This window comes from Lonchura striata, chromosome 6 (genome assembly GCF_046129695.1).
Source record: "Lonchura striata isolate bLonStr1 chromosome 6, bLonStr1.mat, whole genome shotgun sequence".
In the NCBI taxonomy this organism is placed as follows: domain Eukaryota; kingdom Metazoa; phylum Chordata; class Aves; order Passeriformes; family Estrildidae; genus Lonchura; species Lonchura striata.
The window spans coordinates 53,783,484-53,803,509 of NC_134608.1; the positions used below are offsets into that span (position 1 = coordinate 53,783,484).

The 20,026-nt window shown below is 63.1% G+C and overlaps 3 protein-coding genes across 5 annotated transcripts; 2 read left to right on the plus strand and 1 right to left on the minus strand.

Moving 5' to 3' along the window:
* The first annotated feature begins 2,708 nt into the window (after positions 1-2,708).
* MRPL16 (mitochondrial ribosomal protein L16) lies at positions 2,709-4,008 on the plus strand. The gene is made up of 4 exons (XM_021526579.3): positions 2,709-2,790; positions 3,074-3,139; positions 3,235-3,383; positions 3,476-4,008. The coding sequence occupies exons 1-4, from the start codon at positions 2,709-2,711 to the stop codon at positions 3,959-3,961; spliced, it is 783 nt and encodes a 260-aa protein (XP_021382254.3). The 3' UTR covers positions 3,962-4,008.
* A 968-nt stretch (positions 4,009-4,976) lies between these two features.
* Positions 4,977-11,213, minus strand: STX3 (syntaxin 3). The gene is made up of 10 exons (XM_077784333.1): positions 10,983-11,213; positions 9,539-9,616; positions 9,361-9,460; positions 9,199-9,273; positions 9,014-9,081; positions 8,419-8,527; positions 8,170-8,243; positions 7,937-8,071; positions 7,093-7,203; positions 4,977-5,054 (listed from the first exon to the last, which is right to left on the minus strand). The coding sequence occupies exons 1-10, from the start codon at positions 11,010-11,012 to the stop codon at positions 4,977-4,979; spliced, it is 858 nt and encodes a 285-aa protein (XP_077640459.1). The 5' UTR covers positions 11,013-11,213.
* Positions 11,214-11,352: 139 nt separating this feature from the next.
* On the plus strand, positions 11,353-19,677 carry PATL1 (PAT1 homolog 1, processing body mRNA decay factor). Of its 3 annotated transcripts, none has more exons than XM_021555939.3 (19): positions 11,353-11,385; positions 12,577-12,688; positions 12,773-12,984; positions 13,064-13,141; positions 13,719-13,913; positions 14,006-14,107; positions 14,280-14,369; positions 14,502-14,713; positions 14,786-14,872; positions 15,004-15,187; positions 16,168-16,291; positions 16,380-16,477; positions 16,560-16,619; positions 16,727-16,875; positions 17,196-17,355; positions 17,525-17,674; positions 18,071-18,162; positions 18,301-18,450; positions 18,633-19,677. In XM_021555939.3, the coding sequence occupies exons 1-19, from the start codon at positions 11,353-11,355 to the stop codon at positions 18,652-18,654; spliced, it is 2,310 nt and encodes a 769-aa protein (XP_021411614.1). In that variant the 3' UTR covers positions 18,655-19,677. The 3 variants fall into 3 exon arrangements, with proteins under 3 accessions (XP_021411614.1, XP_021411616.1, XP_021411617.1); XM_021555941.3 differs by lacking the exon at positions 11,353-11,385 and adding an exon at positions 12,042-12,108; XM_021555942.3 differs by lacking the exon at positions 11,353-11,385 and adding an exon at positions 12,042-12,108 and having other exon boundaries at positions 13,067-13,141.
* The last annotated feature ends 349 nt before the right edge of the window (positions 19,678-20,026 follow it).

Sequence of the window (20,026 nt, forward strand, 5' to 3'; positions counted from 1 at the left end):
CTCCTGCTTGGAATCCCTCATGGAGAGATCCCATTGTGGGGTTTGCAGGGAAACTCAGAGCCACAGATCCTGAGAGGAATCTGGGGCTCTGGGGGGGATCTCCATTTCCCTGGAGCAGTAACATTCCACAGGGAGCTGGGAGAAGGGCCTGCTGCCACAGCCACGAGCCCTCTGGCCAAATGGAGGACATTCCCGTGCCGGATGCTGTCCGGGAGGAGCCGTGGGAAGAAGTGGAATTGGGGCTGGGGGTGTCACCCAGCTCAGAGCAGGTGACAGGAAAGCCATGGGGCTGGCAGGGTCCCCTCACTGCCGCCCTACGCCCAGCAGGGACACTCGGTGTCCCCATTCCTCACCTGCAGGGCAGTCCCCAGCTCAGCAGGGGTGCTCCAGGTGTGTCGTCATCCCTGTCCCATCCCTGGTCACCCCGCAGCCGGACACCAGGCTTGGCTGCCAGGACAGTGGCCGGCACAGAGCCACGTGTGGCCGCTGGTGACAGAGAGTGGCACACGCAGGGCTGTGACAGGGATTTGGGGACCCCTGTGGTCCTTCCCCCCATGCAGAGCAGCCAGGACCCCCAAACATCCCCTCACCCAGAGCACCCCGTGCAGGGCTGGGGCTGCAAGGAACAACAGCACATTCCCCTGGGAGCCTCCATGGGGACAGGGATGGAAAAAGAGACAGGATCTCTCCCAGCAATGGCTTTGAGACCTTTGGTGTCCCCATGGGAAGCTGGGTGGGGTGGGCCGACCCCCTGCACCCACCCGGGGCTGTTTCCAGAGTGGATACTGGAAACCAACCCTGGGTACTCATCCCACCTCTCCAAGGAGGAATCATGGAAAGCCCACGAGGAGGACAAGCCCTGCTCTGCAGCAAACAAAGCACCCACATCGGATCCATGATATTCCCATCCTGAACCCAAACACAGCAACCGGGAAGAAAGGAACCCTCTTGTCACGGCTGAGACAGCCATGGCACACAGAGGATCACCACACAGCTGCAGAGGGCTCCAGCCCACACAGAGCAACACCTCACCTCATCAGAAGGCTGCAGGCAGTCACTCTTCTTGTTCTTCAGCCCAACCTTTTGTACCCCTCATGTTGATGCACTGCACCTGTGTCCCCTCTATTCCTTTGGGGGTTGGTCAGTGTACCTGGGCACTCCATGGCTCAGCTCACTGAGGATCAGGCTCAGCCCATCCCCACTCCCAATCCCCACAAACCGTGTGCCTACAGCCCGTCCCAGCCCAAACTCGGCTCTCTGTGAAATACTTGTTTATTTATAACAGAACATCCTCAGAAGGATCTGGGCTGCCAACAGGGGCCTAATCCTGCCTGGAGGAGCCCCCTGGAGATAGGGAAACTCCAACTCCCGCTGCCTCTGGAGGATCTTGTCCGAGTGGGAGCGCGGGGCGTTCTCGCGTGGCCGCCCTGCAGCGCTGCGGGGGCCGCAGACCCGGCACCAGTAGCGCCCTTCCCGCCGTGCCACCTGCTGCTGGGAGCTCCTCACCGGAGCAGGCCGGGCTCCCAGCTTCACTTCCAGGCTCTTCTTGGCCACATGCATCCTCAGGGCCTCGCGGGCCTCGCTGATATCCGCGGATCTGGAGGAGCTCGGAGACCTGTCCGAGGCACCCTCGCTGGTGCTCCCGCAGTGGGGAAGGCTCTTGGAGGAAGGGGGAGACGCTTCCTTCTGCACCAGCCGCTCCTGGGAGCGCCTCACCGGCCCGGGCTGGGTGCTCAGCTTCACTTCCAGGCTCTTCCTGGCCATGTGCATCCTCAAGGACGAGCCGTTCCTCCCCACGCCCGCAGCCGCAAGGGAGCAGCGAGATCCGTCCACGAGGCCTTCTCCAGCCGGAGCACGGCAGCTCTCGCTGAGGCTCCGGGAAGGATGGAGGCTGGAGGAGGCACAGCAGGGCAGCTGGCCTTGCTCCAGCAGCTGCTCCAGGTCCTCCCACAACAGCTGCCACATCTCCGAATCCCGCGGGAAGGACACCTGGGGCCACAGCGGCGTCACCAGGTCCTGCAGCTCCCGGGCCACGGTCGCACAGGGGGTGCAGCAGGGGCCGCAGCCGCAGGGGATGTACAGGGGGCTCTCCGGGGCAGCCGGGCCGTGGCGAGGGGTCTCCTCAGCCGGGGGGGACCTGGGAGCCCCCGGGGCCGCTCGGCAGCGCCGCGTCCCCCTGGCCCGGCTCCCGAGGCGCTTCCGCGCCTTCCAGATGCGGGTGGCCAGCAGGACGGCCGTACTGGCCACCAGCAGGACAAGCGGGGGGAGCAGGAAACTCATGGCTTCATCCGTGTCCCATCGTGGCCATGCTGAGAGCCAGAGGGTGGTGTCAGTGTCCCGTGGAGACACCGTGCTGATGTCACAGAGCTGCGGGTGGGACACCTGTGTGACATCACAGCCCAGCGCTCACTCCTTTTGTGATGTCACGGCCCGGTCGCCCTTCCCGAATCCAAACCCAGCGCTGTGGCAGCTGCTGGGAGGAATATGAACCCTATCCCCATAAACCCAGTACTCGAGGCCAGCTCAAAGGCTGGGAGCAGATTCAGGCCACTCCCAGCACGTCCCTCGGGACCCCCGGGGTGCCCCTGCCGGCGATCCCCGCCCGGGACGGGGCTGGGAACGGGATGAGCCGCGTCTCTCTCCGGAACAAATGTCCCCGCCGCGTTTCCCGGCCGGACCGCGGGCGGGCCGTTTTTGCGGACGGACCAATGGCGGCGCCCTTGCGGCGCTTCCGGGGTGTCGCGGCGATGTGGCGATGGCGGCTCCCGGGGCCGCTCCGGCCTGGGGGAGGTCAGGGGGGCTTGGCCGCGCTCCGAGGGGCCGCCCGTGCCTTGTGGGGAGGTTGGGAAGGCCGGGGGACCTTCTCGGCTGCCTGAGGCTCGCGAAGGGGGCTCGGGCGGGCCGTACATGCGCTGACACCGGGGAGGTACCGAGGGCTCGGTGGGACCCCCGGCTGGGCTGCGGTGGCTTGGGGGGATGTTGGGAGCGGGAAGGGGAGGCCCCGCGGGGTGCCCCGTTCCCCTCCCGGCCCTGCCCGCGCCCCCAGCCGTGACCCCCGCGCTCTGTCCCGCAGGTCCCGGCGGCGTCGCGGTTCCCCGGGCGGGGCTGAAGAAGTGGACGCAGCCCCCGGATTACAGCGGTGAGGGGGATGGACGGCGGGAGAGCCCCGCAAGGGCGGGCGGGGGCGCTCCCCGCTGTGTTCCCGGGGATCCTGACGGCGGCGTTCCCCGGCAGGGATCACCATTCCCGAGAAGCCGAAGCTGAAGTTCATGGACAAGGTGCCGGCGGTGCCCAAGCTGCAGCGGGAGCCCCGGCGGCTCCGTGACATCCGCGGCCCGTCCCAGGTGGCCACCGACTTCACGCAGGGGCAGTACGGGATCCTGGTGAGCGGGAACGGGCGCGGAACGGAGCGGGGGGAGCGTTCCAGAGGCCGGGGCTGCGTGTCCCTGAGCTGTCCCGCCGTGTCCCCACGCAGGCTTTGGGCGGGGGGTACCTGCACTGGGGCCACTTCGAGATGATCCGGCTGAGCATCGGGCGCAGCATCGACCCCAAATCCATGTTCGCCGTGTGGCGCGTGCCCGCCCCCTACAAGCCGGTGACGAAGAAGAGTCTGGGGCACCGGATGGGGGGCGGGAAGGGCCCCATCGACCGCTACGTGACGGCGGTGAAGAGCGGCGGGCTGGTGGTAGAGGTGGGCGGGCACTGCGAGTTCGGGGAGGTGCGGCCCTTCCTCGACCGCGTGGCACAGAAGCTGCCCTTCCCGGCCGTCGCCGTCAGCCGGGAGAGCCTCCAGGAGATGCGGCAGGAGGAGGAGCGGAAGAGGCTGGACAACCAAAATCCCTGGACTTTCGAGCGTGTGGTGACCTCCAATATGTTGGGGATGAGGAAGTACCTGAGCCCCTACGACCTGCAGTACAAGGGACGCTACTGGGGCAAGTTTTTCCTGAAGCACAGAGTGTGAGGAGAGGTTGGACGGGATTCCTTTTGGGATTAAACTTTTCCACGAGAGCCTGGAGTGGCTTTTGAAGCTGGGAACGCTGGGCTGGGAGCATCCTGAGGGATCAGGGTTTGAGGGATGAGGATCTTTATCCCAAGGTGGGGTTTGGAGCTGGGGGATAAATGGATCGGGGTTTGAAGCTTGAGGCTCTCTGTCCTGAAGTGGATTTTAGGGCTGGGAGCATCCTGAGGGATCCATGGGTCAGGTTGGAGGCAGGAGGCAGAGTGTGGGTGAGCTCTTTATTGAGGAGGAAGGCTCCAGCATGGGTGGCTGCACATCCATGGAGCTCCAAGCACAGGGAGAGGCTCCTCCGGCCGCCCCGGCAAGGCAGAGCCCTGTGTCCCCCCCCCGAGAGGGACACGGCCCCTCCGGCCGCTCCGTGCCACCGAGGAGGGGCTGCTTGTCACAGCGGCCACCAACTGTCACCCGAGTGGGGGAGGAGGAGGAGTGAGTGGACCTCGGCGCTGGGAGTGCAGCGGGGAGCACGGCGGGTGGGCTCCGTTCCTCCAGGGACACGTGGGATGTCCTCGGGGATGTCCTCGGGGCTCCGGGGGTCAGGGCTTGGCCAGGGTCTCTCCCATGGATCATCCGGGCAGGAGGGCAGGAGGGGGAAAGGCCACCTGTGACAGGGAGGAAGATAAGGGGACGTTCAGGAGGGGGAAAGGCCACCTGTGACAGGGAGGAAGATGAGGGGATGCTCAGGAGGGGGAAAGGCCACCTGTGACAGGGAGGAAGATGAGGGGACACTCAGGAGGGGGAAAGGCCACCTGTGACAGGGAGGAAGATGAGGGGACACTCAGGAGGGGGACATGGCTCCCAATGCTGTCGCCATCCCCATCCCTCCCCAGCGTGGCCACCTGGGGACACTCGGGGTGAATCAGGGAGCCCGAACCTGCTCCCTGGGACTGGGATGTACCAGGGACCCCCTGTGCCACTCCCAGCCCTGTCCCTGTCACCTGGAGGGCAGCGGGTGGGGGGCTCAGGCGAAGATGCTCCCGATGCTGGATGCCAGGATGATGGCGAGGATGATGCAGCACAGCATGATCATGATCTTCTTCTGCTCAGGGAGACAGGGAATGTGAAGCAGGGACAGGACGAGGACAGGGGATAAGGATGTGGCTGGGGAGGGGAGGGCAAGGAACAGGGATGGGGGACAACAAGGATAGGGGCTGGGCAGTGGGGAGAATGGACAGATAGGGCAAGGGACAAGGACAGGGGCTGTGGAGGTGCAGGGAAGGTGGCAGGGCAGGTGTGAGCTGGTTCTGTGTGGCACAGGGAGGTGACAGTGCCAGCATGCCCTGGGACAGGTGACCAAACACCGTGACTTACCCAAAAACTTGGTGGGGGGGACAGTCTGGACAGGGCACGGGAGTTGGGGGTGTCCCCAGCCCCGCGCTTCCTCCTCGTGTCCTACAGCACCGGGAAACGGGGCCGGTCCGGCCCCCAGATGCCCGGGCACCGGGAGCCGAGCCGGAGCCGTGCCGGCAGCTTTGGGTGTTCCCGGTGCCAGCACGGAGAGGAGGCGAGGGCAGGATCAGCGGGATTTTATTACAACGGGAGTTACACATCCACGACCAACACATCCTCCCGCCCGGACATCAAAGCCAAGAGGGGACGGGGACCACGACAGCTCCGTCTGTCACAGCACGGTGACAACAAACCACGCTGGTGCCACCAAACCCCGCGTCCTGCCCCTAGTCCCGCCCTCATTCCCCCGGGATGCCCGCGCGGGTGAGCGTCCGGCCCTCGGATTTGTGTCCTTGTCACCCCTCGCTGGGGCTGAGGCACGAGTAGCCGCGTCCCCACGGGCGGAATCCTGTCCCCTTCTGTGGGGACATGAGGGGCAGATCCCAGGCACCGGCAGGATGGGCGGGGAAGGCGGCGGTGCTGGAGGAACCGCGGCGGGAACCGGGACACGGAGGGCTGGGAGCAGCAGGTCCGGGAGGAGCAGGGAGAGGAGGGGTCCAGGATCAGTGCCGGGGAGGATCCCGCTGGGAGGTGACATCGCTGGGATGGTCGGGAGCGTCTGGAGGATGGAAAGGGGAGCTGGAGGCATCGGAAGGGGACGGGGACTGCAGCAGGGAGGAGGGAGCCGGGATGGCAGGGATGGATGTGGGCAAGAGACAAAATCCAGAGCCTGGAGCAACGCAGACCCCCAGAGAATACAGACCCGCGAGCGACACAGACCCTTAAGCACTGCAAACCCCCAAAAATGCAGACCCCAAACAGCGCAGACCCCAGAGCACCAGAGACTCCTGAACATCACAGATGCCTGAGCATTTCAGACCCCCAAAAAACACAGACCCCAGAGCACCAGAGACCCCCAAGCATTGCAGACCCCCAAGTGCTGCAGACACTCATAGAACACCCCTAGCACCACAGACCCGAGATCGCCAAGCCCAGAACAGAGCCAACAGCCCCAAATCCCAAAGCACTGGAGCCCCCAAAGCAGGATCCCCCAGGGCTGTGTCCCCGCGGTGGGGGTCCCCTGCCCCCCAACACTTACAGACCCCCGCCCCAGGGGCTATTTCATGTTCAGCCCCACTGAGAGTCCAATGATGAGGGCAACTGTCCCCAGCAAGAGCACGGCCACTGCCACCAAAGTCAGCAGCTTCTGGCGGAACAGGGGTGAGTTGGGGGTGGTGACACCTGTCCCGTGGCGGGGCGGGGGACACAGGGACACCGAGGGGCCCTGAAGAGCCAGATGTGCTGCAGAGCCCTGGGGATGGGGCAGGAGGGGCTGTCCTCACCAGCTCAGCTCACCTGAGGGTGGGAGGGGGCTCAGGGGTGGCAGTGGGACAGAGAGGGACAGAGCTGCCAACCTCCCTCCCATGGGGTCACTGGGGGGCAGTGGGAGTTGTTGGGGTCAGCTGGGGGAGATGAGGGGTGGTGGAGGGGGACAGGAGGTGACTGAGGGAAATAAGGGGATCTCAGGGCTGCTGGAGGATATGGGGAGGTGCTGGGAACACTGTGAAGGCACAATGAGGACCAGAGGGGACAACACTGAGGTACTTCTGGGATGCTGGGGGCTGCACAGGGGACATTGAGGGGTGCAGTGGGACACTGGGGGCTATGGGGCCGTCGGTCTGTCTCACCCTCCTGGCCTCACTTTGGTACTTCACAGCCTTTTTGGTGTCAGCCACGGCCCGCTCCACAAATCCCACAGACTGGTCCATGTTGTTCTCTATGCGGTCGATCATGGCTCCCTACGGAGCACCCAGGGGACACAGAGAGAGGGGGAGACACTGAGAGCAGCCTGGGGTGCTGGCACCCACCCACCTGGCCCTGGCACCAGATCATCTCCGTGCTCTGCTCCATGTGCTCAGCTCAACGTTATCCAGCAGCCCACCTGGGAGAGAAGGGGCAGGGTTGGTGGTGACACGGTGACACAGCCCCATGGCATGTGGCACACCCGCACACACAGTACTCACCCATCCCCAGGGCACACAGCAGCTCCTCGTGTGGCATGGGGGACAGAGAGGGGCTGAGAGAGGGGACGGCACCACTGCAGGGTGGGGGACACTCCTGTGTCCCCTCCAGGCCACCATGGGGGTGCTGGGTGGCTCCATGGGAACATGTGCAGTGGTCACCACCCCAGCCCATATTGCTCCATGCCTGGATCCATCCCCCTGTGCAGGTCCCTGGGACACTCCATGGTCCCGTGCAGGTCCCTGTGACCCCTCACTCGGGTCCCTGCTTGTCCCTGGTCACCCTATGCATGGGTCCCTGCTCATCCCTGTGACCCTGTGCCCAAATCCCTCATGTCCATGTCCCCATACACAGAGCATCCCTGTGACCCCATTGCCAGGTTCCTGCTTGTCCCCATGCTCAGGTCCCTGTTCACACTGCCCACAGGTCCCTGCTCATCCCTGTGACCCCATACCCAGGTCCCTGGCTGTCCCCGTGTCCCCACGGCCAGGTCCCTGCGTGTCCCCGTACCTGATTCTCCACCAGCATGGCGATGTCCACGAACATGTCGTGGAGCTCCTTGATGCTGCTCTCCAGGCGCACGATGTCCTTGTGCCGCCCCTCGATCTCGCTCAGCGCCTGCTTCGAGATCTGCGAGTCCATGATCTGCAGGGACAGGGACACGTCAGCGGGGAGATGATGTGACACACTGGCCCTGTGACACACCCTCCGTGTCCCCTGGTGTCCCCCACGTCAGGGCTCACCCCCGAGGTGAAGATGGAAGGGTTCCCACTCTCCAGCATCTCCTCCAGCTCCTCGTCCGTCGTGTTCTTGCCAGCTGCAGGCACGTGGGGAGAGGTGGGAACAAGCCCCACCCAGTCCGGGAATAAGGGGCGGGGTCTGTGCCGCCTGGCTCCTCCCACTTGACCAAACTTGGTCAAATGGGAGGGGCCTGTGTGAGCTGGCTCCTCCCACTTTTTGGAGGAGGTGGGGTTTGGGGTTGGGTCACGCACTGATTTCCAGCTGGCGCTGGATCCGGCCCTTGCTGCGCTCCCGGAAATCCACTTGAGCCTCATTGTACTTGGTCATGACGTCCACGAACTTGCGGGACAGGACCGAGTGCTGGGGACAGGGACAAGGATGTGAGGATGGGGACAGGAACTTTGGGATTGGGACACCACAGGGCACGGTGTGACGCTGAGGGACATGGAACACCCCAGGCATGTTATATCCCCATGGGGCATTTTCACAGGGGACAGGAGCGAGGAGAGAGGTGTGACACTGCCCAGGGGACAAGCTGAGGTGCTGAGGGCGGGGATGGGAATTCAGATCAGTGACACTCTGGGCATGGCATGTTCCTGGTCCCAGGATGGACATGCTGGGAGTGGGGACAGTGGCATGAGAGCCAGGGGACCCTGGATGTAGCATGTCCCAGCACAGGGCGACATGACAGAGGGTTGGGGACAGAGCAGAGGGTCACAAAGCCTGGGATCACAGGGTGCTGTTGGGGATAGAATTGGGAGACTTGGGGCTCCTGGACATGCCACATGCCCAGTCCGTGGGGTACAGGGTGGGACCTGGGGATGCAGGCTGTGGGCCAGAGCTCACCTGGGACTTGCGTATCCGGAGGTCGGCTGAGGATCGTGCCTCGTCCTGCTCGATGTTCCTTTCCATACCTGGAGAGAGACAGACCTCAACCCACCAGGAACCTTTCCCACTGCCAGCCCCCATGATCCAGAGTCCCACGGGGATCAGGACACCCGTGACACGAAGGTGGGGACAGGGCCACTCACTCTTCAACTTGTTACGGACGCTGTTGGCCATTTTCTTGATCTCTGCCGTCAGCTGCTCCAGGTCATCTTTGGTCTCTGTGGGATCACGGGTGTGAGCCACCCTGGGAATGTCCCCGGGGGGGGCCCCGTGACTGACCCTGGGGACACTGTGACAGCACTCACTCTGCTCTGGGATGGGGGCTGAGAGGATGATGCTGTAGAGCTTCTTGGCTTCCTCCACGTTCTCTGAGATCTTGTCGATGTTCTGCCGGGTCTCCTCAATCTGGGCACCCCCGGGAGGATTTTGGGGGGTTAAGAGGCAGCCCTACACCCCCCAGCCCCACCCCCAACCCTCCCTCACCTCTGAGAAGAACTCATCCATGAAGGCCGTGTTGTCCACGGCGATCTCCAGCTCCTCCTCATCGTCCGCATCCTGCTTCTGCTGGGACACGGCGCTCAGGGGGGACCCCGTGCCCTGCCAGCACCCCCAGGGCCCCCCACGGGTGACAGGGACACGGGGGGAGTAGCCATGGGGGATGTGGTGGCACAGGGGGGGACATCTGCAGCGGGGGAGAGCAGGGGGGCCGAGCCCAGCTCACATCTGGCCACACGTGGCTGGAATTAAGGGATTGCTGGGCTTGGCCAGAGGGAGGGAACGGGGACAGCGACGGGATGGGGACGGGACGGGGTTTATGTCCCAAACCGTGGCCCCATGGCAGGTCTGGGGCAGCCCTGGGGGGCACGAAGGTGGCTGGTGCCCTTCACCCTGGTATCGTGTCCAGGCCCCCTCCCCTGTGCTCCCAAATCCCGCCCTTCCCAAAACTCAGCCTCAACCTTTCTGCCTCCCCTCACCCCCTCAGCTCCACCAGCACCCCAAGGTGTTGTTGGGGTGTCCTGGGGATGGGGACAAACCCCAGGCTGGGACCCCCCACTCCCTCCTCCTGCTGCTGGAGTAAAAATAAAATTAATCCCTTCAGTCCCCACCGAGGGCTTTATCTGATGGCTCCATAATCCCGGTAAATCCCTGCCAAGCCTCCCTGCCATGCCTAGGGGCCCGGCCGGGAGCTGGGGGCCTGCTGGGACCCCCACAGTCCCCGGGGAGCAGGGGGAGCCCCCCAGGAGCGGGGGGAAGCGGGGCCCCACACAGAGCGGGAAAAGGGAGAAGGAAGCGGCGCTGGTGGCGGGAACACGGGGAAGTGTGGGGTGCAGAATGGGGTGTGGACACCCCAAATCCACCGCCTCCCCCGCGGGATGGACACCCCCCACGGGCCGGGGGGCTGCTGTCCCCTCATCACACCCCACGGCGTGAAGGGATTGGACTCGGCTGGGGGGATGTCACGTCACCCCAAAACACCCAGCGTGCCCCCAAACTGCACGGGGATGACCTCCCCCCGGTCCCTCCCATCTGTCACCCCCGTTGTACAGAGCTCAGGGTCCCCCACCTGCCGTGGGGTGACCCCCGTGACACCCCACACCCAGCAGGGTGGGTCTCGGTGCCGTCCATCCCGTGGCGTCCTCGCCCTTCATGGACTGGGGTGTCCCCGAGACCCCAGCCCACTGTGGGATGGGGTCTGAGTCCCCCCATCCCCGTGACACCCCCACGCACCGTGGGGTGGCGTTTCAGTGACATCAACCCCGTGACGTCCCCATCCACCCCAGGCTCGGTTTTTGGGGTCCCCTCTCCCCGTGATGTCCCCGGCCACCATGGGGTGGGGTCTCGGGGACCCCCATCCCGGTGTCACCCTTTTCCCGAGGGTCCCCCTGGGGGAGTCCCCCGTCCCCTCCCCACGCCGGGGGTCCCTCACCGCCTTGAGCTGCTCCAGCCGGTCCTTCATGGTGCCCCCAAAGGCTGGGGGGGCGCGGGGGGGTCCCCGTCCTCGCCCAGCGCAGGGATGGGCGATGTCACCCTCGGTCCTCGCCGCTCGGCCGGGCCTCCTACATCCAGGCGAGGTGGCGGGTGGCCCTGTCCCCCGTGCCTGTCGCCGAGGCCGGGGCTGTCCCTGCGCTAATCCCCAGTGACGGGCGCGGGGAAGGCGCCGAGGGGAGGGACGCGGTGGAGCCGCCCCTTCACCTGGGACGCGCGGGGACACCGGACCCGCCGGAGCCGGCAGCTGCGGGTGGCCCCGGGCACCCCGGGAGGTGACAGGGGTGGGGGAGGATGTGGGTTTGGAGGCCATGAGGAAGCTGATCCCCCTCGGGGGTCACACGGTGAGGACGTGTCACCCCCTGCCACGTGTGACTGCAGCGGGAGCGCGGCTGGGGACAGGGAGCACGGCTGGGGACGGGGAACACGGCCGGGGGGACGCAGCTGGGGACACGGGGGGCGTGGATGTGGGTCACAGCTGGGGACGTGGCTGGGGGCGGGGGGACAAGTCTGTGGATAGGGGACACATCTGGGGACACAGCTGTGATCTCAGGACGCGGCTGGGGGACGCGGCTGGAGACGGGACATGAGCAGGCATAGGGGACAGCTTGAGGACATGTCTGCAGTTAGGGGACACACTGAGGGTCCTGACTGGGGACAGGGGGAGACACGGCTGGGGACGGGGGACGCGGGTGTGGGCATGACCGCGGGTGGGACAGGGCTGGGGACAGGGCTGGGCGGGCAGTGCTGGGGCTGGGGATGGGGTGGCATTGGCTATGGCCGGGGTGACACCGGGGGTCACGGCTGCGGGCGGGGACGCACGGGTGTCACCGGGAGAAAAAGGGACGCTACTCCTTTAAGAAATATAGAGAGGAGGCGTGGTCTATAGTGGGCGTGGTCTGTGTTGGCCCCGCCCCCTAGCCGACGGGTGGGTCGCGGGGCGGTGGCGGGGATGACGTCATGCGGCTGCGCCCGCGGCGGCGCATGCGCGGCGGGGCGCGGGGCCTGGCGGGGCGGCGCGGAGCCTGCGGGCGGGGGGCGCCGGCGCCGCCATGTTCCGGTACCCGGTGAGCGGGGAGGGGCCGGCGGGGCGGGCGGGGCCCCGCGGGGCTCCGCGGGGCTGCAGGAGAGCCGTGCGGCACGGCACCGGGGCGGTGTAACGGGGTGGGGGGGGTGTAACGGGCTGGGGCGGGGGAAGTGAAATGAGTTGGGGAGGGCGGCTGCTGACGGGCTGGCAGGGGGTGTGAGGGGGGCTCCGGGCTGGCAGGAGGAGTCTGGGGGCACTGGGCACCTGCAAGGGGCTGGGGGAGCCATAACGGGAGGGGTCACGCTGTGGGTCTGCAGGGGTCACTGCAGGGGAGATGTGACGGCTTGGGGGAATCCCTGCATGGCAGTAATGGCTGGGGGCATTGCCAGGGGTGGGTAATGGGGCTGGGGGGGTATCGCTGGCTGGGGGGGTGTGTTGTGTAGGTATGATGGGCTGCGGGGTCATCACGGAGGTGAAGTGGGGCTGACCCCGTTCCCGGCCGTCCCAGTCCCTGGAGGACTGCCCGCTGGACGAGGATGAAGACGCCTTCCAGGCCCTGGGGGAGGAGGATGAAGACATCGACCAGTTCAACGATGACACCTTCGGGGCTGGGGCTGTCGGTGAGACCCGGGGTGTCGCCCCCAGCCCTCCCTGACCCCACAGATGCCCCCGGCCCGCGTCCCTCACCCTGTGCCCCCTCGCAGACGATGACTGGCAGGAGGCCCACGAGCGGCTGGCGGAGCTGGAGGACAAGGCCGGCTCGAGCCGGGAGCCGGATGGTCCCGTTGGGAACGACGGGGACGTGCTGGGCGATCCCGAGGATGCGCTGGCCGAGCGGCTCACCCGCCTCGTCATCGACAGCGAGCTGGAGGACCCGGCCATCATGCAGGCCGTGCACACCAGGGATCCCCCGCAGGTGGGAGCGGGCTGGGGGAGCTGGGGGGATGTGGGGGTGGATCCCACAGCGCCGTCCTGACTCTCCCTGTGCTCTGCAGCAGCCTGGAAGGCTGAATTCCAGCATCTGGGACAGTTCCGCCATGCTGCGGCGCATCCGGGGGCCGCTCCTCACTCAGGTAGGGTGCTGGGGGCAGGGGGCTCTTCCCTGCTGATCCCAAATGCCTGTGGCAGCCAGCTGGGTGGGATAGACTACTCCTGGGATATTGGAGTGTCCTGTTTCCCTCTGCTGCATCCGTGCCTTGTGGGGGACCCTCATAGCTGTCACCTTCTGTCCACCCTTGGACCCTGGAGGGCTGGGATGATGGGCTTTGCTGTTCTTGGATGCCTGGTGATGTCTGAGGGATTTCAGGGCTCTCAGCAGGATTTGGGAATGTTCATGCCTGGAGGCAGAGGATTTTTGTGTTGTGGTTTCATTAAGAGTCAGGCTTTGAAGTGCTGCGTGTCCAACCCTCTCCCAACCCTTTCCTGGCTCTGCCGGGCTGGGAGGTGACCCAGGCTTCTCGCCCCACGCCCTGTTATCCCAAACAGAGTGCTCTTGGCAGTCACGTGTGCTCTGGGAATGCCCAGCGTCGCACGGAGATGCCAGGGAAGCACAGTGGGACATGGAGAGCTGGCAGGAGGAAGAGGGGACGCTGACCCTCCTCCGTATGCCAGCCCGTGACTCCAGGGGGTGTCCCGCCCATTCTCCTGCAGGAGATGCCGTCGGTGTCCGTGCTGGATTATGCCCTGCCCCAGAGGCCGCCGCAGGCTCGGGATGAGGAGCGGGATCCATCGGAGCGGGCGCTGCCCCGGCGCTCCTCCTCCCCCATCATCGGGAGCCCCCCGGTCCGGGCCATTCCCATCGGCACCCCCCCCAAACAGGCCGCCATCCCAAACTTCAACCAGCAGGTATCCGTTTCCTCGCTTCCCAACTTCCTACTGCTCCCAAGGGTGCAGGCTGCTTCCCAGGGGGAGTGACTGTGCCACTTGCCTCCTCCCAGATCCTGTGTCCCAAGCCTGTCCACATCCGAGCTACCATGCAGCAGCGTTATCCTGCTCCCTATGGAGAGAGGATGTCCCCCAACCAACTCTGCAATGTTCCGGTATCCAGCTTTCCCTCCTCCATCTTTTTTGGAATTGATGCCGAGCCCTCACAAAACTTCCCTGTGTTCCTGTGCCTCATCCCCACCCCAGGGAGCTTGGCTTTCCTGGGGTTTGTCCTGTTTGCCAGCCATGGTCTGTGACTGGGGTCCCTTTTCCCAACTCTTTCCCCAGAATTCCTCCCTCCTGGGCCACCCGTTTCCCCACAGCGTGTCTCCTGTTCTCACACACCTGCAGAGAGCCCAGCTGCTCGGAGGAGCCCAGGTAAAGCTTCCCGTGCTTTATCCCACCTTTCTCTCTGCGTGGCTCCAGGACCTGGCATTCCATGGCTCTTGTTGGCCATCCCAGACCCTTTTCCCGCCTAGCTGACTCCAGGTGTCCTCTCTGCCCCTCCAGGCTGGCCGAATGTCCCCCAGCCAGTTCGCCCGGGTGTCCGGGCTGGTGGGGAGCCCACTGCCCTCCGTGAATCCCAAGCTGCTCCAGGGCAGAGTTGGGCAGATGATGTCCCCGGCCGGAGGGTTCCGTGCCTTTTTCGGGGCTCCCCCCGCCCCGCCCCCGTCGCAGCTGCCGCACCCTCCGGGCCCCGGATCCCACCTGCAGAACCTGAGGTCGGTGCTGTCCCTGTCCCGGCATCCCAGCCGCTCCCTGCATCCCTCCCTGACCGTTCCCGCTCTCCCCAGGCCACAGCCCCAGATGTTCCGGCCGGACACGACCCATTTGCACCCCCAGCACCGCCGGCTCCTGCACCAGCGGCAGCAGAACCGGAAGTGAGTGCGGGGACGGGGACGGGGCCGCGCGGCACGGGGACGTGTCCTGCTTCCGGGGTCACCTGTCCCCCCCCTCTCTGTCCCTTCCTGTAGCTCCGGTGTGCTCACGGGTGCCCTTCTTCTCCTGCCAGCCAGCACCGGAGCCTCAACGGCTCCGGGGGGGACCGAGGGGGCCACCGGAGCAGCCATCAGGAGCAGATCCGTAAGGATCCCTACGCCAACCTCATGCTGCAGCGGGAAAAGGACTGGGTGTCCAAGATCCAGATGATGCAGCTGCAGAGCACTGATCCCTACCTGGATGATTATTATTATCAGGTACTCAGGAGCAGCATCTTCCCCCTGTTCATTGGATATCAGGTGGGAAGGGGATGTCAGTTCAGGGAGAACTGCAATGGGTTGTTTTCCTCCCTGGAAGAGGAAGGCAGTGGGACAGGGTGGGATCAGCGTCACTGGGAAGAGCTGACTCCTTCTTGGGCAAGATTTCCAGGAGTGAGGAGATGTTGGGATAGACTGGTTTTATAGGTCTGGGATAACAGGAGAGCAGGTCATCTCCATCAGAAGCGTGACAGAGCCAGGATAAAACCCCTGGAATGAGACAAGGGAGATGGTAAATGGAAAACTCAAGAGAGATCCTTGTCAGGGAAAGGTTGACTTTAGTCTGACTGGGAATGGTGGTGATGAACCCTGTGGGAATCCAAGCAGTGCAGTGGAGAAGGTGGGCAGGGAGGGATTGCTCCTGCTTTTTTCCAGTTCAGGAATAGGGAATGTCAGACAGTGCTGGGAAAAGCCAGACTTGGAGCAGATGGAGCAAGGTGGACTATTTGAGAGAGAGAAATGTCTGGGAGAGAGAAATGCCTGGGATGGACATTGGGAGACTGAATGGGGTGGGAGAGCTATGGCTTCTCTCCTGAGCTGGCAGAGTTTTTTAGTTTTTTTGGGATCTGTGGGTGAGCTGGTCCCAGTAGAGAAGAGGAACTGGCGCAGGATGTGAGTCAGCAAACCTCTGCCATTGCAAAACAGGGTGGGTGGGGTGGGGAGACCCCAGCACAGTGCCAATGGAGCAAGGCGGGCTAAGTGGAATGTGCTGGGAACCTCACAAGGAGAGTGGATTTGTCATTGTCCTTAGAGAGAGCTGAGGAGTAGCCTCAGTCTCTGACATCCTGACGGGGGGGAGAGGAGGATGGACTCAACTGTGGCTTAAAAGATGTTGTTGAGAAGATGATGGAGCTGAGGAGAGGCAGATGGCCGATGGTTTTTTGGGAGAAGCCTCTCAACATTTCCTCTCCCTGCCTCAGAATTACTTCCAGAAGCTGGAGAAGTTGGCAGCAGCCGAGGAAGTGCACGGTGACGGTCCCAAGAAGGAACGCACTAAACTCATCACCCCTCAGGTAGCCAAGCTGGAGCACACCTACAAGCCAGGTAAAGCCCTCCAGCAGCCCCAGGGCTCCCGTTATCCAGGAATTGAGGGGGCTCATCCCTCGGCTCCCCTGCTCCCTCTTTCCTGCAGTGCAATTCGAGGGCTCGCTGGGAAAGCTCACCGTATCCAGTGTCAACAACCCCCGGAAGATGATCGATGCCGTGGTGACGTCCCGCAGCGAGGATGATGTGAGTTCGTGGCCTTCCTCCCTTCCAACACAGCCCTGTGGCAGCTTCCCACAGCCCTGATTCCCTCTTCCTTCCTCATCAGGAGACGAAGGAGAAGCAGGTTCGGGATAAGAGGCGACAGACACTCGTCACCATCGAGAAGGTGAGTTTAAGGGGGATCGTCCCGACCCTCAGAGGTCCATGGTGGGATAAAAAGTGGGCCGAGCCAACCCATTCTATCGTTCCCTGAGTGATCCATGCTTCCTGCAGACATACAGCCTCCTCCTGGACGTGGAGGACTATGAGCGCCGCTACCTCCTGAGCCTGGAAGGGGAGCGGCCAGCCCTGATGGGAGAGAGGAAGCAGAAGATCTGTGACATGTATGACAATCTTAGGGGGAAGGCGCCTGGGCAGGACAGGTGAGTGGGATTTAGGAGCGCCAGCACTCTGGGACCGCTGAAACCAGTTTTCCCTGGATCTGTGTGACTCTTGCAGGGGATTGAAGTAACTTTTCGTTTAGCCATTTACCCTCGCTGTTGTTACAAATTTACACCTTCCATCCCCTCCCGCTGGCAGAGTTGAGGATTAGGGATGTCATTCCTGTGTAGTTTTTCCCTCCTCAGGGATGCTTTTTGAGGCACGGGTGTGTTTTCCACCTGGTGCTAGGGCAGATGCAGCCGTGGGATAACCCTGGGATGCTCCCAGGTGAAGGTTGACGCCTTTCTCCCTCCCTCCTCAGGCCGAGCGATGACCACTTCATGCAGATCATGTGCATCCGGAAAGGAAAGCGCCTGGTGGCCCGGATCCTTCCCTTCCTGGCTCCAGAGCAAGCGGCTGACGTGCTCATGGCCACAGCCAGGAACCTGCCCTTCCTCATCAAGAAGGATGCTCAGGATGAGGTGAGATTCCAGAGGCTGGGAGGGCTCCGTGTATCTTCAGGGTGGCAGGTCCTGCCTTTTCTGGGATGGTGCCAGTGGTTTGGAGGGGCTGTGTAGGAGAAGCTGTTTGCAATTCCAGCTAGGCACAGGGAAAAGCGAGGAGCTCCCAACTGTGTTCCTTTCTCCACAGGTGCTTCCCTGCCTCTTGAGGCCCTTTTCCCACGTCCTCTACCACCTTCCCTTGGGAACAGTCACCAGCCTTGTGCAGCAGCTCACGAACCTACCTCAGAGCGCCGCCGCTCCCACCAACCTGCACCTCACTGCTGTGCTCCAAAACAAGGTGCTCCTCATTCCTACCCCTTCCCAGCCTTGGGAATTGTTCCAGCAGCCTCTCAGCATGACAGAAGTGTTTCCCTTGCTAATTAACGAGGGTGTCTGGCACATTAATTAACGGTCTGAGGTGGCCCCAGGCTCTGCTTCAGCCTGGCAGCAGCTTCTGGGTCAGTCCCACTGCGCTCCATGCTCCAGTCCTGGAATTTGGGGTGGGAATGGTGCTCCAGTAAATCCTTCCTGGGCTGGGAGTGGTTTGTGGTCTTTACTTCCTCTTCCTCCTGCAAAGGCAGCCAGAGATCTTCCTGCTGCTGCCAGCATTCCAGGAGGGTTGGGAAGTGTTGGGGATTCTCCAGTTCTGTCAAGGAATGCTGGGAGGTGACTGAAGCCCTCCCTGTCCCCACAGTTTGGTCTGTCCCTGCTGTACCTGGTCCTGAGCCGAGGGGAGGAATTGCAGAGCTCAGACACCAACACAGAGCTGATGCAGGACAACCAATGGTAAGTCCCTGTCCTGGGCTGGGATGCTCCTGCCTGGAATGTCACCACATCCCCAGCCCCTTGGGGTGGAAAAGGCAGCCTCCAGGCTCCCAGAACCCCCACGCCTCTCACTGCTCCCTCCTCCCATTTTTCCGGCAGGACGGAGCTGATGCTGATGGCGACCCGGGAGCTCCTGCGGATCCCTCAGGGAGCCTTGGCAAAGCCTGTGTCCATCCCCTCCAACCTGATCTCCCTCTTCTCTCGCTACGTTGACCAGCAGAAGCTGAACCTGCTGGAGACGAAATTGCAGTGAGTGCCAGCCCTCTTTTCCCATGGGAACGTGGCCCTGTCCCACCAGAGGACTGGGAGAAGGGGAAAACCAGAGGTGGGGGTGCAGCTGCAGAAGGATTGGAGTGGGGAAGAGCAGCAGCTTGAGGAGAGGGGAATTGCTGCCTCCCTCTGATCCCACCACTGATGTTCCCTGGTTCCAGCTTAGTGCAGGAGATCCGGTAGATCTCCGTGGTTCCTCGCCACCACTGGAATGCTCCAGAGGAAGGATGGAAGGAAGGAAGGAAGGATGGATGGAGGGCACACGGTTCACCCCACACCTCCCCCGACGCCCGGCCTGGCACATGGGGCACATCTGCCCCCCAGTCCCTGGATGAGCAGGAAGAGGGGGATGTTTGGCTGCTCCCCCCTTTCCCACAAAGTGCTGCCTTTCCCTGCTGCTCCAAATTTCCCCCAACTCCCTCTGCACCCCTAAAAACTGCTGCTTCCCCCCAAACACACACACACGCACACACACTACTGAGGATCCCGGGAGCGGGGAGCCCCTCGCTCCATATCCATAGCCAGGGGTTCTCCGCTCGTTCCCTGCTCCTTCTCCAGCCCTTCCCACAAGCACTGAGCTCCGCTTCCTGCTTTTCCTCACACTTCACACATCTGTTTCACACACTCACCTCATCTTCCCAAAATTCGGCTCCTTCCCTCCCCCCGGGATCAGCCCAGCGGCTCGGGGGTGGGGGGGCACAGCCGGATTTCTGTCCCCTCCGGATCAGATCCGGGTGGCTTCAGCTGTGCTGGTCCTCGGGAAGGAGGTGGTGGTGGTTGGGGGATAATATTACTTTTTTTTTTTTTTTTTTTTTTTTTTTTTTTTTTTGCTTTTAAAAAGAAAAAAAAATAAAAACCATGAGATTTGCACATGTAGGGATTTTACACCCCGGAATTCCTCCTGGCATTAACCAGCCCCCTCCTGTGCTCCCAGCCCTTTCCCTGTCCTTTTTCTCTGACAGATCAAGTGGGAAGTTCATTTATTATTCTTATTTTATTTCTTTTTTTTTTCGGTTTTTTTTTGCCTTTTTTCCCTTATTTGCTTTTTTTTTTTCTTAATTTCATTTGCTTGCAGTAATTTTTTTTGTTTGTTTTTTTTTCTTCCCTGTCCCTCCCGATTTTTGGTTCTGGTTAATGAGAATAAAGTTTCTAAATTTACATTTTTATAGGGTATTGTAAATAAAGATGAATTGTATACGGCTGCCAGCCTGGCCTCTCCTTCTCTGTGCGTGCCCCCCGTGCGCGGCCCCGCCGTGTCCCCGTTCTGTCCCCTCGGGGGTCTCGAACCCGCGATCCCCGTGAGTACCTCTGCGCGCAGGGGGCGTGGCTACCCCTCAGCCAATGGTAGGCCGCGTTCAGCGAGGCCCGGCCCCTCCGCCAATCGCTGGTGGGTGATTCACCGCTCGGCGTCAGCACGCGCGGCGCCCACCTCCTCCTGCCCATTGGTTTCCTGCCTGATTGACAGCCAAGGTGTCCACCCTCGACCAATCACCACGCGCGGGCCGCCCCGCCGGCGCCCCGGCCGCCAATGGGGCGCGGGCGTGGGCGGGGCGAG